Source organism: Pleurodeles waltl, chromosome 3_1 (assembly GCF_031143425.1).
Source record: "Pleurodeles waltl isolate 20211129_DDA chromosome 3_1, aPleWal1.hap1.20221129, whole genome shotgun sequence".
Taxonomy (NCBI): Eukaryota; Metazoa; Chordata; class Amphibia; order Caudata; family Salamandridae; genus Pleurodeles; species Pleurodeles waltl.
The window spans coordinates 28,094,504-28,110,622 of record NC_090440.1 but is presented as its reverse complement, the minus strand read 5'-3'; the positions used below and the strand labels follow the sequence as shown (position 1 = coordinate 28,110,622).

At 41.8% G+C, this 16,119-nt stretch overlaps 1 protein-coding gene and 1 long non-coding RNA gene across 2 annotated transcripts in view; one reads left to right on the top strand and one right to left on the bottom strand.

Annotated features, from left to right (window-relative positions):
* LOC138283715 (embryonic protein UVS.2-like) overlaps nt 1-4,480 on the top strand; it is a 630,013-nt gene extending 625,533 nt beyond the window's left edge. Inside the window, exon 13 of the mRNA XM_069221759.1 lies at nt 3,603-4,480. Coding sequence (XP_069077860.1) covers nt 3,603-3,607 — 5 coding nt within the window. The 3' untranslated portion in view covers nt 3,608-4,480. The remainder of the gene's footprint in view (nt 1-3,602) is intronic.
* LOC138283716 (uncharacterized) overlaps nt 1-16,119 on the bottom strand; it is a 270,018-nt gene that overhangs the window by 192,495 nt on the left and 61,404 nt on the right. Inside the window, exon 2 of the long non-coding RNA XR_011201293.1 lies at nt 4,466-4,610. This is a non-coding gene — a long non-coding RNA (uncharacterized lncRNA). The remainder of the gene's footprint in view (nt 1-4,465; nt 4,611-16,119) is intronic.

Here is a 16,119-nt window from a genome sequence, read left to right as displayed (position 1 = left end):
TCCTCCTTGACCTCTGGCAACCTTCGATACGGTCTCCCATCACACATTCAACACAAGGGTGCATAATCCAAGAAGCTGCTCTCAGATGGATCGCCTCTTTCCTCACCAGAAGAAGCAAAAAGTCTGCTTTCCCCCACTTTACTGCCAAACCCAATTAAATCATCTGCGGAGTACCTCAAGGATCCTTGATCAGACTCAGCCTCTTCAACACTTACATGGCAACTCTGGCAAGCATCGTCAAAAACCAAGGACTCAATATCATATCCTACGCAGACACAGAACTCATCCTCTCCAAAGACACCACTAACACCAAGACCAACTTCCACAACTGCATGACAGACATTGCCAAATGGATAAAGGACAACTGCCAGAATCTCAACACAGACAAGACAGAAGTACTGATCTTGGGAAACAAAAGCTCCCCATGAGAAGCAGACTGGTGGCCCTCAGAACTCAGACCTACTTCTACCCCGACTGACCACGCTGGCCTATCTTCTCCTCCTGCTTCTTCATCCTCTGCATGCTTCATACTATATTCAAATGGCTACCCTTAAGCTCAAGATGCATCATCGCCCAGGCCATCATTGCCAGCCAACTTGACTACACCAACTCTCTAAGAAGGGATCACTGCTCCCCTTTTCCAACAACTAGAGAACATACAGAAGGCCACAGCCAGACTTGTCCTGGATCTTCCTACTTGAACCCACATCATCTCTTACCTCAGGGAACTCCACTGGCTCCCTGTACAGAAAAGCTCCTGAATCGCACATAGAAAACCCTACACAACTGTGGACACGCCTACTTGAACCACCAACTGAACTTCCATCAACGCATGAGACACCTCCACTCTGCTCTTTCTCTAACCTTCACCCCCCACATCCAACACAGCAGATGCAGCGGTAGCTCCCTCTACCTAGCAGCAAAGACATGGAATGAGCTGCCATTTTATCTCTGGACCGCCCCATCTCTGCCAGAGTTCTGAAAGTCCCAGAAGACCTGGCTAATTGGCTAATCAACTGGACACTGCCAGCACTTGGATACCTTCACAGGAGACAAGAAGACAGACAGCATATGCATTTTAGCACTTGTTAGCAGTGGTTAAGTGCCAGCATCCTAAAGCCACAAAAACTGGTCAGAAAAAATAGAAGTAAGGAGGCAAAAAGATTGGGGATGACACTGCAAAAAGGGCCAGGTCCAACACTTACCAATTAAAAAGTGTGGGTATCACTTTAAGACTAGAGAACAACGCTAGAACTAAGGAACAATATTAGACAACGTAGGAATTAATTTAAAATTTGTATCGAGCAGAGGTTAGGAGCAATAAACATGAAAGTTCCATTGCCATCCTGCACTGGAAGTGCAACCCACAACCAGCATCCAAAGAAGAGAAAGCCAAAAAAGTACACAGGAGGAGGCGAGGCTTGGACTAAGACGTGGGTTTGCATGGTAAACAACGACGCGATCACAGTCAGGGTGTGATAGCATTGACCTTGACTCGACTGACACTGCTAGAGAAAGTTTGCCCTTTGTTAATAATGAACAAAGGGAATAAAACCAGACTGAATAGTGAGTTGTGTACAAGGGAACAATATTCTGAAAATGGCACCAATCCACAAGTGAGCCACAACTGCATGGCAGCTATAAATACTAACAAGAACAAACACATTTCAGCAATACGTGGCAGCACACAGAACTGTTGACAGTAAAATATTTAGATGAAAAACCATAATGTAGATTGGTGAAAGAAGATCATTGCAAAGAATTTGGCAACAATGCCAAGGTCAATAGTTTAGAGATGTTTAGTCCATCAATTACTGCATTAATGCCAAAATCAATAATTCCACTCACTCATTCAGCCCATCAGTTACAAAACTGAGTCTATGGATCTAGCAACATTCCTTGAGGCCCAGTAATGTCACAACATTCCTGCCCATGGGTCTGGCTGGACCTGTTCAATCGCTTTCCATTATATTTCTTGTGCTTGGCGATACATTGATCTAAAATGAATGTCAAATGGGGCATTCAGAACATAGCATCTATTATATCTCATTTGCAGGAGGATGTGTGACTTAATCTTCTGTGTTGTTTATCAAATTTAAGTCTTCTGACATGGGCACCAAATGACAGTGTCAATGTTTTTTAATGGATAAATGACTTGGTACTGGTAGTGCAGGTTGAGTCCCTACAAGATGTAGAGGACAAAAATAGGGTGACAAGGAGAGGAAAGAAAGAAGGAAAGAAAGTTAAGAGGAAAGCAAAAAAGTAACACAAGAGATGCAAGGAAAGAAGAGGGGAGCAAAAATGACAGAATGTAGGAAAGTGAGAAAGTAAAGAGAAAGAGGAAAGAACGAAGTGGAGAAAAAGAAAGGGTGAGAAGAGGAAGGAAGAAGAAAGGTAAGGAAGGAAAGGGACAGGAAAAGTAAAGGAAAAAAGGACGAGAAAAGGAAGGAAACTAAGGAAACGAAAGGGAGGTAAAAGGGAGAAAAAGGAAAAGGAAGGGAAAGAAAATGGAAGGAAGGAAAAGGAATCGAAGGGAAAAGAAAAGAAAAAAGGGGAAGAGAAAGATTCATTCTCGTACTTGGAGTCACTAAGGCCTGATGTTTCTGAGGTAAAGTAATGTCTTTAATTGAAACTGCTGAGCTGGCCTTGGGGTGCCAACCGATAACAGATGTCAGATAAGTAGGGGTAGGCTACAGGTCGACATAATTAACAACGCTGTTTAGCATTTTACCAGTTTTATGTTTACAGTGATGGATTTGAACTCAACTATAGTTTTCTCAAAGTTACCAGGTGCTTACTTTACATTTGCAAACCTCAGGTCCATTTTCTAAATCTGCTGTTTCCTTTGGCTTTTCTCAATGCTATGCCAATGTGCAGGGCTATCCAATATCTTAAACACTGACTTGAGATGAAGCTAAAGTCTTGTTTATTAATTAAAATGAAAGGTGCATTTCTAGTTTGCAAGCATTATCCTTTAGATAGCCTGTCATCAGATGTCTGAGTAATTGTGATGCAAAGTCATTTATTTTTAATGTTGTCGAGTTAGTCAATTGGTTTGAAGGGCAAAGTTTTTACTTACTGCCATAGACTCCAAAAAAGATGAATTGTTAAATAGTTTATGTAAGTACTCATATGTGTACTACAGGGTATCCAAATCTAACATTGCATATGAGAGAACCCACCAAAAAGCCAGGTGCTGTGTGAATTTTACTTCAGTCTTAGAAAAAAATCCAAACAGTGCCTGACCCTTTGTTCAGGTGGTTCTGTGTCACAGCAAAGAGCCAGACCCATTTTGTTTTTTAAATTAGACTGTGAAAAAAACTTAGCAGCATTTAACTCCTTTCAGGGTCACAAACATGTACGTCTGTGGCCCAAAAAGGAGCCTGACATCTAGTACTACGTATAAATGGCAACCTAATGAAATATTATGAAGTAAACCAATTGTGATGAATTAAGAAGGGGAATTCAAATTCATCTGAAAAATGAAATCCCTGAGTTATAGTTTTTTGTAGGCAGCGAACTGCACATCCCTGTAAGTAAATTTTGATTTTCAGTAAGACATTGCATGCTCACATTGTATTCTCTCCTTTCTTGTCATACAGTGTAACATCATCATCAAAGGCCCGGAGACGCTATCTGATGCTCTGTCCCATCAACAGCAAACACGCTCCTCATCGGGATTTTTGACAGCTGTCTCTCAATATCACTTTAATGGTTACTGCTCGAAAACTGATCACCCTAGTAAGAGATTGCTTTCTTCGCACAACTGAGGACACTTTCTGAAGTGAAATCCGCGACTCAATGCATGGCATATCTGAAGTAATTATAAGATTTTCCCTGTGGGGTATCCAAGTGGTTAAGGACTGCCCTTACAAGAAGGCTTTCAAGACACCAGGCTTTTCTTTCTTAGGTCATCCTAGGATATATCCTTACTCTAAAGGTTAGCCATTGTCTATTAAGGTAATTGATAGCCTGAATATAAAAGGAAATTGTAAAGAGACGAGCAAGCCTCTCTGCTATTCATGCAGTGTCATACAGTGTCAACATCTGAGTAGAATTAAATACTCACATCTGGCAGCCTTGAACAAACAAGTGCGTGTAGCCTCTTTTGTGCCAAAAGGTATTCACCCTTCACCAACAGAACTGAAGAAAGTTATTGCTGAATTCCTGAAGCCAAAGGCAACAGTTGTTGTCCAGTTCCCATCAAGTAACTTTTCATCCTAACTCCAGCCTGCCTTTACCTTAAAAACGTTTAGAAGGAGCTGCCATCAACCAGAGTCAAGCTCATCTCTAGAAAACCTCTTTTTATGCCACGTTTCAAATATAGAGTGGATCTGAACCCACAGAAATGTACTGTGGGTCTCTCAGGGTTCTCCAATGTCACATGTATTCCTTGATCTGTAACTTCATCTGTTTACATCCACTTATCAAGATGGTAAATGTAACATTTTGTACCTAAACTCACCTTCTCCTCTTAATTAGGGTTAGCAAAAAACAGTTTTCTGCTAATCCTCCAGGATATCGGGCCATGTTCCTGGAGGTTCTAGCCGGAAAGGTTAAGTACACTGGGCTCCTCGTGGACTTCTTTCTCTTGATGGCTCAGAAAGTTGCTGTGATGGTAAATAATGGATTGCTTAACATACAAATCACTTAAAAAAATTAACAACTTAAACAACATATACCAAAAATATTTACCATGTACACATGTTTTTTGATGGAAGATCTATACATAATTCTCTTTGGTCCTGTCAGTGGATTCTAATTAAGTAAGCCCCTATCCTAATAAAAAAGGAAACAGTATTTTAAACTCCTAAGCATAAGAAGCAAGCATACCAATCAGACCCTATTGAGAAAAACAAAGTACACGCAACCATTACCTTGTTTTTTTGAGGGACATAAGAAGTCTTTCTACTAACTTTGTTTCATCAATGGATATATATTTGTTTTTTAAATTATGTTAACATCACCAGAGGAAATGTATCCCTATTCCCAGTCTGATGAAATTCTGCTATGCTTATCTTCATCCTCATCGTCTTTTTAAGGCAAGCTAAACCACTGTTGGTGCGATGTCTCATTATTAGTACACCCCTTTCTACATCCTAAAGAAGATGCCCAATGAATGAATGATATCCAAGATATCCAATATCTATTCTCATATATGTACCCCAGTGGCACTTTAAAAATGTTTAAGGTTATTTTGAGCAAATTGTGTTACGGCTAGTCCAACACCTGATTAAAAGATAGGAGAATCACAAAACGTTCAAGCCAACATCATCATAATGTTTTAGTTCGACTGCCATGCACATTCTTTGGGACTTACAAAAATTCACACAGCCCTAAAGAAGACCGTGGCCTGTCAGCAGCCAAAGGTGCACAAAGGTGTTGCCAGTGAGGTACAGACTTAAGAACAGGATGCGGAGTATTCTCCTTAGGATTTAAAGAGCGGGGTTAATTAATAAAGGGCACAACTCCAACATGTGTTGATCTCATCTTAAAAAGATGAGATTGTTTCCACTTGTGACAACAATAACAAATTGTAAACATAAATCTGCAACAGTATCGACTGAAAGGTATTGACTTTCACAGTACTGTCAAGGTAAGTAGTTGTGAAATTAGAATAGTTAATCTTTAAACCATTACCTTGATGATACTATGCAAGTTGCGAGCCTGCAGTCTACACTGTTGCAGGTTGAGAATTTTGTATTCGATATTTCGACATACAACTCTTGCACTATTATAAAGTTTGATTATGCTAGAGTCTTTAGAGGCTCCAAAATGTGGACTCTAGGCAGTCATCGAAACAGGAAGAATACCCCACATTACACCAGTTCTGCTCAATCTCCATTGATTTCCAGAGCAACAATGTATTAATTTCAAAACTGTATCAACAGTACACCGGGCATAACTTGACACTGGGCCTACAGGCATAGGATTCAGAACATCCAAGCATATATCACAAAATACAATTGGAGCCAGCATGCATGGTTAAAGCCCACATTTGCACCAAACTAGAATGGATGACCAAACCCTTTAAAGCTTCCCTCCAACTCTGTCACATCCTTGTTTCAATCTGAAAATATGCATTGACCTCTTACATTTTCTGATAAAATAAAAGGGACGGCTGTTTGATCAATAAACAGCTTCCCAGGAGTCACCTCAAACCAGCTCAAAAGGCAAAGCACCGTTTGCAAAAGCCCAAAAATAAATAAACAGTATTGCCATAGCATGTTCACTTACCAAACCACAAGGTCAAAAACGTGGTTGGGATACCCTAATAGCCTGCATAATCCACAGCAGTCTGCCACGAATGCTGCTTCACCTAAACACCACCTTCTACCCTTGCTTCCCCCACCCCTTCAAAACAAAAAGCATTCAAATGCAATCAGATATGGGGATGAATCACTTCCCTTCTTGGCTGCACTAAGCTAGAGGGCATCATCTAATTAAGACAATAAAAAAAAAGCATCTTTAATTTTAAGTGGCTCTTTCCTTTCTGTGACATTAGCAGTGAATACACGAATACATCATTTATATATTAAACATTTTAAAGTGACAAACCTTTCTTTGTAAAAATGGTTAGACTCCTGCAAATCCTTATCTTTTCTTGTTCTCCTTGTAAATCTGAATGGAGATGTATCAAAATGGGGCTGTGCAATTTCACATGTATATTGCAGCAGGTTAGTGTTTTCCTGCAGTTCTAATGGGAATACATTCTTGACTTACAAACAACATGGTTAGACATAATTTGACTAAGGCATCATTAGGAGTCTGGCAGATGGAAACATCTGTCTGCCAAACTCCCGACGAGAACACTGACACGCTGCTGGCGGTCTTCCCCCACTTCCCACTGGGCTGACAGTCGGAAACCAAGGTTTCCGCTAGTCAGCCCAGTGGGAAAGGTGAGGCAGCATTGTTCCCGGCTCGTAATCGAGAAAGCGGCAATGCTGCCCCGCGCAGGGTGCACCAGCACCCTTGAAATGTACACTGTATGCACAGCACACTGTGTGCATTTCAAGGATGCTGGGTAGGGGGTCCCCTGCACTGCCAAGGCCGTTGGCATTAGCAGAGCAGGGGCCCCTGTGGCTCCCTGCACTTGTTCTCCGCCAGCCTTTTCATGGAGGTCAGACTGCCATTAAAAGGCTGGCAGAGAACAAAGTTGTAATCAGAACGGCGGCACTGACCACATGGCCGCCGTGGCTGATTACAACCACGACCACGGTCATCCCATCTGGATCACTAATCCTGGCGGAGCAGGTGGTCTGACCGCCAAACTCGTAATTTGACAGTCATATCCTCAATGCTGCGTTGGTACGGACTGCCACCACAAGTCCGGCGGTCTAGGAACTACCCGACTCATAATTAGACCCTAAATGTTAACTAGCAGAATATGGCCTTTCTAGATCTTATTGTATCTAATGTGTACAATTAATTTTGTTTGTAATGTTGCTCCTGTGGGGCTCTGAAGTGGTATGTCTGTAACCTAAACACACCAGTACCACATCCCACTAGCCCACCATTCTGCAGAAAATTTTGACACTTCAGTACTAGGGACCCTAACCCACCAGATTTCCCCTGTTAGACCAGTTGTGTGGGGTGTATGGAACTCAGAAGCAAATAGTCAAATTTTGTGAATAATACTACCTGATGCCCCTGAAGCAGTTTGACTACTGTGAGATCACTGAAGCCAAGGGCTTTATTTCTGGTATTCAATTTTTATGCCACAGTAAAATCAAACAGTGAGGACTTATTCTTGATGTTAATCTAGGTATAGACAAATAAATAGTTTCCATGAACAGCACTCAGCATCTGAATTGTTAGGCTGTCGGAGACAGAGTATACATAACGGCTACATAACGGTCCACCTGTCAAATTTATATGTAGGCAGACCTTATGACTGGCTACAGCTATGACTACTCCATCACTGCCATAGCCAAACTTCTCAGGAATATGAACAGTGAAAGGGCTGTCAGAGAAATGGATATATGTCCGCCCACTTAATCAGAATGGGTAGGCACACAGCCATTTTCTTTTTTTTTTTTACTGTCCATCACTGCCAGCCAAACACTGGTGGTGAAGGGCAGTAACATGGAAATAATGGTTCCCTAGTCATGGAGGATGAATCCCATGGCGAGGGGAGCATTACTGTTTTTATTTTCAAGAAGAAAATCCCGTTTTGGGATTTTCTTTTTGAAGATCAAAATAGAAAACTGTTTGGTGCAGGGCTGTGTCATGCTGGTGCAGCTTTGTACCAAACAGCAATATGCATGGACAGGAACCGTTGTGACAGTGGTTTGTGCCAATGCATTTTAAATGATCGCCTGCTTGGCTCCTGTTTCTAAATTTGGCGGATCAGCCATCCATCAAAAAATAAATGAGACTAAGGGGGTCATTCTGACCCCGGCGGGCGGCGGTTGCCACCCGCCTGGCTGGAACCGCCATTTGGCTGCACCGCGGTCAAAAGACCGCTGGTGCCATTCTGACCTTCCCGCTGGGCCGGCAGGCGCTACCCAAGGTAGCGCCTGCCGGCCCAGCGGGAAGGAGCCCTGCAACACAGAAGCCGGCTCCGAATGGAGCCGGCGGTGTTGCGGGGGTGCGACGGGTGCAGTTGCACCCGTCGCGCTTTTCACTGTCTGCTAGGAGCCCCTAGACACCCGTTACCGCCAGCCTCTTCCTGGCGGTGACAACCACCAGAAACAGGCTGGCTGTAAGGGGGTCAGAATCCCCATGGCGGCGCTGCTTGCAGTGCCGCCATGGCGGATTCGCCCAGCCGGGGGTAAACCGGCGGGAAACCGCCGGCCCCGGTTTTCTGACCGTGGCTTTACCGCCGCGGTCAGAATGGGCAAAGAAGCACCGCCAGCCTGTTGGCGGTGCTTCCGTCATTCGCGGCCCTGGCGGTCTTTGACCGCCAGGGTCGGAATGACCCCCTAAGTGTCTTCAACATCTATTTAGTTTCATGCAAGTCTGATTAGGATTCAGCGCCATTTTCTGAGTTTATTTATAGTCTAACATCCTGCCACGCGATGAGCCACGAAATCGGAAGTTCTTCACCTCGAAAAAATAAATGTATAAAGAAAAGGAGCTGAAGAAAAAACTATTCTTCTAAAATGATACCTACGTTTTCTCATTCTCTACCCACTGCTGATTTATCATTACAAGTGTTTACTGTGCCATAAATAAAATAGATACATGAAGTTCATAGATACAGCCCAATTACCGGATTCTGTTTGCAATTCCAAATGTATATCAGATAAACAAATTAAAAAAAATTAAACATATAAAAATAATGGACAAAATAGACTCGACACAAGATGAGAAAATTCTTATTTAACCATTTGGGTATTAAAAACAGTTACTGACCACATCACAATGCATACTGTGATTCTATTGTGTTACCACTCATGTGCAGGAAAACATGCAATGGTGATTTAACAGTGGAATGGTTGCTAAGCCATAAAATGAACACTGGTTGATCCAAACACCACCTCGTACTCTGGCTGCTTCACCTTCTCTTCAAAACTAAATTCTTTCGAATATGGGGATGAATCACATTCCTTCTTTGCTGCACTAAGCTAGAGGGTGTCATCTAATTAAGACAATTAAAAAGAGATATTTAAATTTTTCAGAAGCTCTTCGCTTTCTGTGACACTAGCAGTCAATACACCAATAAACCATTTAATTGTTAAACATTTAAAGTGACATCGATTTGTTTGTAAAAATGTTTAGTCTGCTGCAAGCCCTTATCGTCTTTTATTCTCTTTGTAATTCTGAATGGAGATGTATGAAAAGTGGGTCTGTGCAAATTTACAGTAATATGACAGGAATATTTTACTGCAGTCCTCATGGGAATATATTCTTGACTTACAAACAATATGGTCTGACATAATTAGATTAAGGGCCCGATTTAGATCTTGGAAGGACTACAGCTGTCCCGTGGAGGTTCCAAGTACTCCATTAATCTGACAGAGTTGCAACCACCGTATTGAGGTGTATTGTGGCTGAACCACCGGCGTGGTGGATTCTAATGTTGGCTAACATTACTCCGTAGCCGTCAGGATGGCGGGTTATTGACGAACATATTTCAGTTTCACAGTCGTACTGGGGTTGGTCTGGAGGCAGCATCCTGATGGAAGGGATCCATCGCAGAAGGTGTTGAACAGAGTCCCATGCCTGTGGCTATGGAATGGATGCCAGCAGCACACACCTGAGGTACTGTGTTCACCTGTGTCCACCAGCATAACATTACAGAACACACTCCATGCACACCACAAAACTTTGCCATTACACCACTAAACAACATTTATCATTCGGAAAAACATACACTGTAATACATCCCAAAACACAACATGCACACACTACTGACATTCAACCCACATACAATACAACCACATGTCCCAATCCAGCTCCCTCTATCTCAACCTGACAATCAATTCACACTCCTCCTACCCTTACACCAACTACCCAATTCTTAGGCTACCTTGCCTTGAAACCTACCACACATACTCCCACCCCTCCCAGTGAAAAGCCTTCAGGTACCCCAGATGTGCCCAACAGATGCCCCTTCCTAAGGAGAAGGTTACCACTGGCCAATAGCCAGAAAATAGGTGAAGGGCATTACAGGCAGGAGAAAGTGTATCTAGACAACATTGTTCACTGTCACATGTCACACATTGCCAAAGGTTTATACACTGAGAAAAGTGGTACAGGAATAGATATACTTGAGTGCAACTTTCACAAAGTATGTGTTAATGGATTGTAAGTAATGTAACAGTGAGAGACGTTCTGACTGACATCCTATACTTGAAATACAACATCTCACTGACGTCCCATTGTAAAGTAGACACATTGACATTACTGACAACAGTGAGGTAATGTGGGATAAGGCACAAGTATTAATTTAGGTAATGAATAATAACACTCCCCAAAATAAAAAAAAATAAAAAAAAGTGTACAACAGGTGTTTGCACGTGTCACAATATCTTACTGACATCTACTGCAAGCACATATGCATCAGACAAGTTTTATTAAAAATGTTTACAGGACATGTATGTAAATACACGAGTCCCGAGCTAATGTTAAGCGACATTGCAACATTAACAAGTAATAATGACTGCTCACCTCTGAGTTCAGAAGACAATGGGGTCATTTTCCTCAAGTGGCAGCAGCAACGACAAAACTTGCCCGCTTGCGTTCCAGACAAAAACAGAAGTAGAAATGGGAATAAATAGGCTTTAACCCATTTCCCTTCCAATCCGCCAACTCAGGTGTGAAGGTCTCCCCGTCATAGCTGCACTGGTGGGAAGGCACATCGTGACTGCAGTCCTGCTGCAAGCCGCTCTTGCCAATGGTGCCGTTGATGCTGGTGTAGATGTCTGGCGGAGTCGGCAGGACTCGGGCAGTCTATCATCTATGGTCCACCCCCCCTCCCCCCAGCATCTAAGTACAGTGGGTGGACCACCAAGGCTGCAGACGGGTTTTGCAAAGGAAGACCGATGCCGGGACCGATTCTGCCAAGATCTAAATCAGGACCAATATGTTAACTATCAGAATATGGTATTTCTGGATTTTATTGTATCAAGTGTGTAAAAGGAAATTTGTTTGTAAAGTTGCTCCTGAGGGGCTCCAATGTGCATGTCTAACCTACCACACGAGTACAACATCCCACTGACCCATCATTCTGCAGAACATTTTAATGACACTTCCGTACTTACTAGGGACACTAACCCACCAAATTTCACAGGTTAGGCCAGTTCTTCGGGGTGTATGGAACTCCGAAGCAAATAGTTAAATTATATAAACAATATTACCTGATGCCCCTGAAGCCCCTATTGACTACTGTGAGATCACTGAAGCCAAGTGCTTCTTTCTATTATTTGATTATTATGCCGCAGTAAGGTCAAACAGTGATTACTTAGGGCCTGCTTACGAGTGTGGCAATCCTGAGACCACCACACTCACAGTGGTTTGTGTACCGCCGCGGTTGTGGCAGTCAGACTGCCACATTATGAGGTTGGCAGGCAGCCCCGCCAACCTACTGCCTTCTCCGCCGGGATCTTCAATCACACCAGGCTGACAGTGGCAGAGGTCAGAATCAACCAGGGCGTTGTGAAGTCAGCGCTGCCCTATTGAGTACAACCTGGTTCTCCGCCAGCCTTTTCAAAAGTGTGCAGGGGGCGAAAGGGGGGGGGCCTGCACTAGGCATGGGCAGTGTAGGGTTCCCCCTGCCCAGCACCCTCGCAATGCTCACTGTCATTGCAAGGAAGCTGGTGCACCCTGTGGGCGGCAACATTACGAGCCGGCGCCAATGCTGCTGCCACTTTCTTCTGGACTGACAGGCAAAATATACATACTGACAACATAATGGTCCACCAGCCAAATTTGTATGCAGGCAGACCTTAGGATTGGCTACAGCTGTGACTACTCCAACACTGTCATAGCCAAACCTCTCAAACGTCCCGCCAGCATAAGGGCTGTCGGAGAAATAACTGTCTGCCCACCCTATCATGATGGGTTGATATAAAGCCTTTTTTTTTTTTTTTACTGTCCATCACTGCAAGCCAAACCCTGGCGCTGAGGGACAGTAACATGTAAATCATCCCCCAGCCATGGGAGATGACTCAAATGACAAGGGAAGCATTATTTTTCTACTTTCAAAGAGAAAATCCAGTTTTGGTATTTTCATTTTGAAAATTAAAAAAAGAAAACTGTTTGGTGACGCAGCCTTGTACCAAACAATATGCGTTGACTGGAACTGCTCTGACAGGGGTTCCTGCCAATGCACAATTATCCACCTGCATGGCATCTACTTATAAATTTGGAGGAACATCCTTCAAAATATAAATGAAATCCTAAGTGTTTTCACCAGCTATTTAGTTTCAGCAAGTCTGATTACCGTTGAGCGCCATTTTGCTGGGTCTATTTATAGTATTTGAAGAAGTCCGCCAAACATCCTGCCACATGACGCACCACAATCTTGAAAAACCACATTTCTAAAGAAAAAGGAAAAGAGATGAAGAAAAAAATATTCTTCTAAACGATACCTAAGGTTTCTTATACTTTCCACACTACTGATTTATAATTGTAGTAGTTTACTGTGCCAAATAATAAAACAGATAAATAAAGGAAGTTAAAAGAGAGCCCAGTTCTCTGATTCTGTTTCCGATTCCCAAATTCTATTAGAGAAAAAATTAAATAAAAATAATAAAACATTGAAAAAATAGACCCGACACAAGAGGGGAACATTTTTATGTACCCACTCGGGTATTATAACCCTTACTGATCACAACACAATGCGTAGCATGATTATATTGTGCTACACTCAACTCTTCTATGCAAGAATACATCAGGTAAGATCATATCTCCCTTTCACGTTCTAGTTTGTATCGTTACCTAAAATAATTAGCTGTTATACAACATTGGTGCAATAATACATATTCTTGGATTACTAATAGAACATACATAACTCCATATTCATTTAAAGATGAATTTTAATTTTAAAACCATATCAGAGAGAATTTGTCCATAGATGAGATTAGACTTTCCAGTTTTAACCTCAGTATATCAACCTGGTGCTGGAAATCAAGATTCTAAACAATGCACCGCCCTATCTGTATTTAATCCCTACATATTTCCCAATCTGTATTTAATCCCTTGTGTTACTGTTTTTAGTTTATCAATCCAGAACTTTTCTTTGGATCTAGGTTTATGTTCTAGATTGTCTCCTTGTCAGTTTAATTAACTTGTTCAATTTCTATAAACACAATAGGGATGTCAATTGATCCAATGTGTTTCTTTGAGACAAGTTACTATTGGTATCTCATATCCCCATTTTTTATAGTTCTCAGATGTTCCCCCCGTCTCTCTTTTAATCTCCTAACCGTCGAACCAACATATTGTAATCCACACACACTAAATCACACAATCATAGGTAAAGGTATCCAAACTGGTACAAAAAAAGCACTTCTCAAATCGATGTATGTATTTATTTAGCGTAAAAAAGCCAGTTAATAAACCGCTCCAAACAGACAAATTGATTGCCAACATTCGTGATTCCGTAGGTCTCTGAATCTAAAACTCAAAATAACTGGAAAAGCCGATTGTCAACACATGACAAACTCAATCCTTAGGTGCAAAAACAATTTGAAACTCTGTGCCAACAGATTTGATAAATCAAGCCCCTCTTTTTATCATGCTATAGTTTTAGGAACACCAACCTTTGCAGGGCTCCTAAAGAACACATATCAAGTAAAACATTTTACCGCATCTTCCAGTATACTCCTTACACCAAAGAACATCCATCACATCAAAGCTACCCATAAAGCAGTTTCCATGAAGCGCTCACCACACACCTCTTAACGTGGTGGCTCTACTGTAAAATAGAAACCTCAAATCGGATCTGAAAGCTGTGAATAAAGGGTTCAACACAGATCTAGTAGTGTTGACTAGACATGCAATTTAGAATGCCATTGGCTGCAATCTGAACGGGTCAATGGCAAACGAAGGTAAAACAAAACAGTGGAAGTGATACCAGAACACAGTGATCCATTTAAAAAAGCATACTACAACAAATGGTTTACAGAGGCAAGGAATTATACAACTCCATTATTGAAGGTTTTCAGATAAATTACAATACCAACCCAAGCAAAAGATAGAGACCATCCAATCACAAACGCCTGATGATGTTGCTTTTTTGCCAATCGAGGAACTGATCAAGCAATTATTTGCAACTCAAACACCAGACACACTTAGCAAATTGAGAGCTCAAACTAACAACACACCAGCATTATCAACCTTCCCTGCAATATTAGCAGTAGCAATTATCTAAAAAGTAATGAACATCAAAGCTTCATTAGCCCTCACAAATCCTTTCCCAGGTAGCTGGATTAAAGACTGGATTATCGGTCTGGCCCTTTGTTTTGACTGATACAATTAAGGGCCTGATTAGAGTTTGGCAGAGGGGGTTACTCTGTCACAAACATGACGGATATCCCGTCCGCCATACTATGATCTCATCATAGCCTATGGAGATCATAATATGGCGGATGGGACATTCGTCACGTTTTAGACTGAGTAACCAGTCCGCCAAACTCTAATTCAGGCCCTAAATCTTCAATTCACCACATTGTGGGACCTGACCAGATAAAAAAAGAGCGAATAACTCCTTGTAAAAGTCCAATGCCAACAAATCACCAGACCAACACACCTCGAGCTACCAATTGAGGCAAAGACACTAGGGAAGAAATGTAACATGCCAGTTACAATAACACAGCAAAGAATATTTAAAATGTGACGAGAAAACAAGTTAAACTAGTGACACAAAGTCAGTCATTGGTGTAAGTGAGATACTGAGAGCTTTTGATGAGAAGCACCCTGTAAACTTTAACAATATTAAATTTCTTGTGGACTTGTAATAACGTTGACCCTATAATTTTACACTGACACCTCAAAAGTACATGCAAAATACAAAGTTATTCCTGCCAGTGAACAATTAGTTGTTTTGGAATCAACAAGATCAAATAAAACAGGGTTGGTTTACCCACAGAATACCTTGCACGGTCCCCGAGCAATCATTACTGTCGCCTTGGCTCTTTAAAGCATACTTAGTTCCTCTAGCCAAAGTTATCAACCAAGCCAAGACTCAATTTCAAACCTATGCAGATGTACAAAGCACAACCCATTTAGGAGCATATAGGGGTAACAGATTAGCCATTACCACCTTCCGTTTCCATCTAATGGATTGGTTAAAGGAAAGCAACACTTGCTTCAATGACTCAAAAACTGAAATATTACTAGTTGATAAACGAACCCACGCTACCTTACACTGCGTAATCCCCTTAACCCAGTAAGGAACCTAAAAATTATCTTTGACCAAACACTGTTATTCACTGCCCTAGTGAATGCTGTGAAGAGTGTTCGTCTTCGTCTTGATATGCTAAGCAAAGTCACATGCAAGTTTGGTCTTAAGCACAATATCAACATCGGTTCTGTCATATCCCAATTATCATAAAGCCACATACATAGGTACAGTAAGAAACTGGGTTATTGGTTAAGAGGAGGTCATTTATCCTGTGCTTGATCCTCTGGTATATAGGCATAGAACAGTAAGGCTTAACATAGAAACAA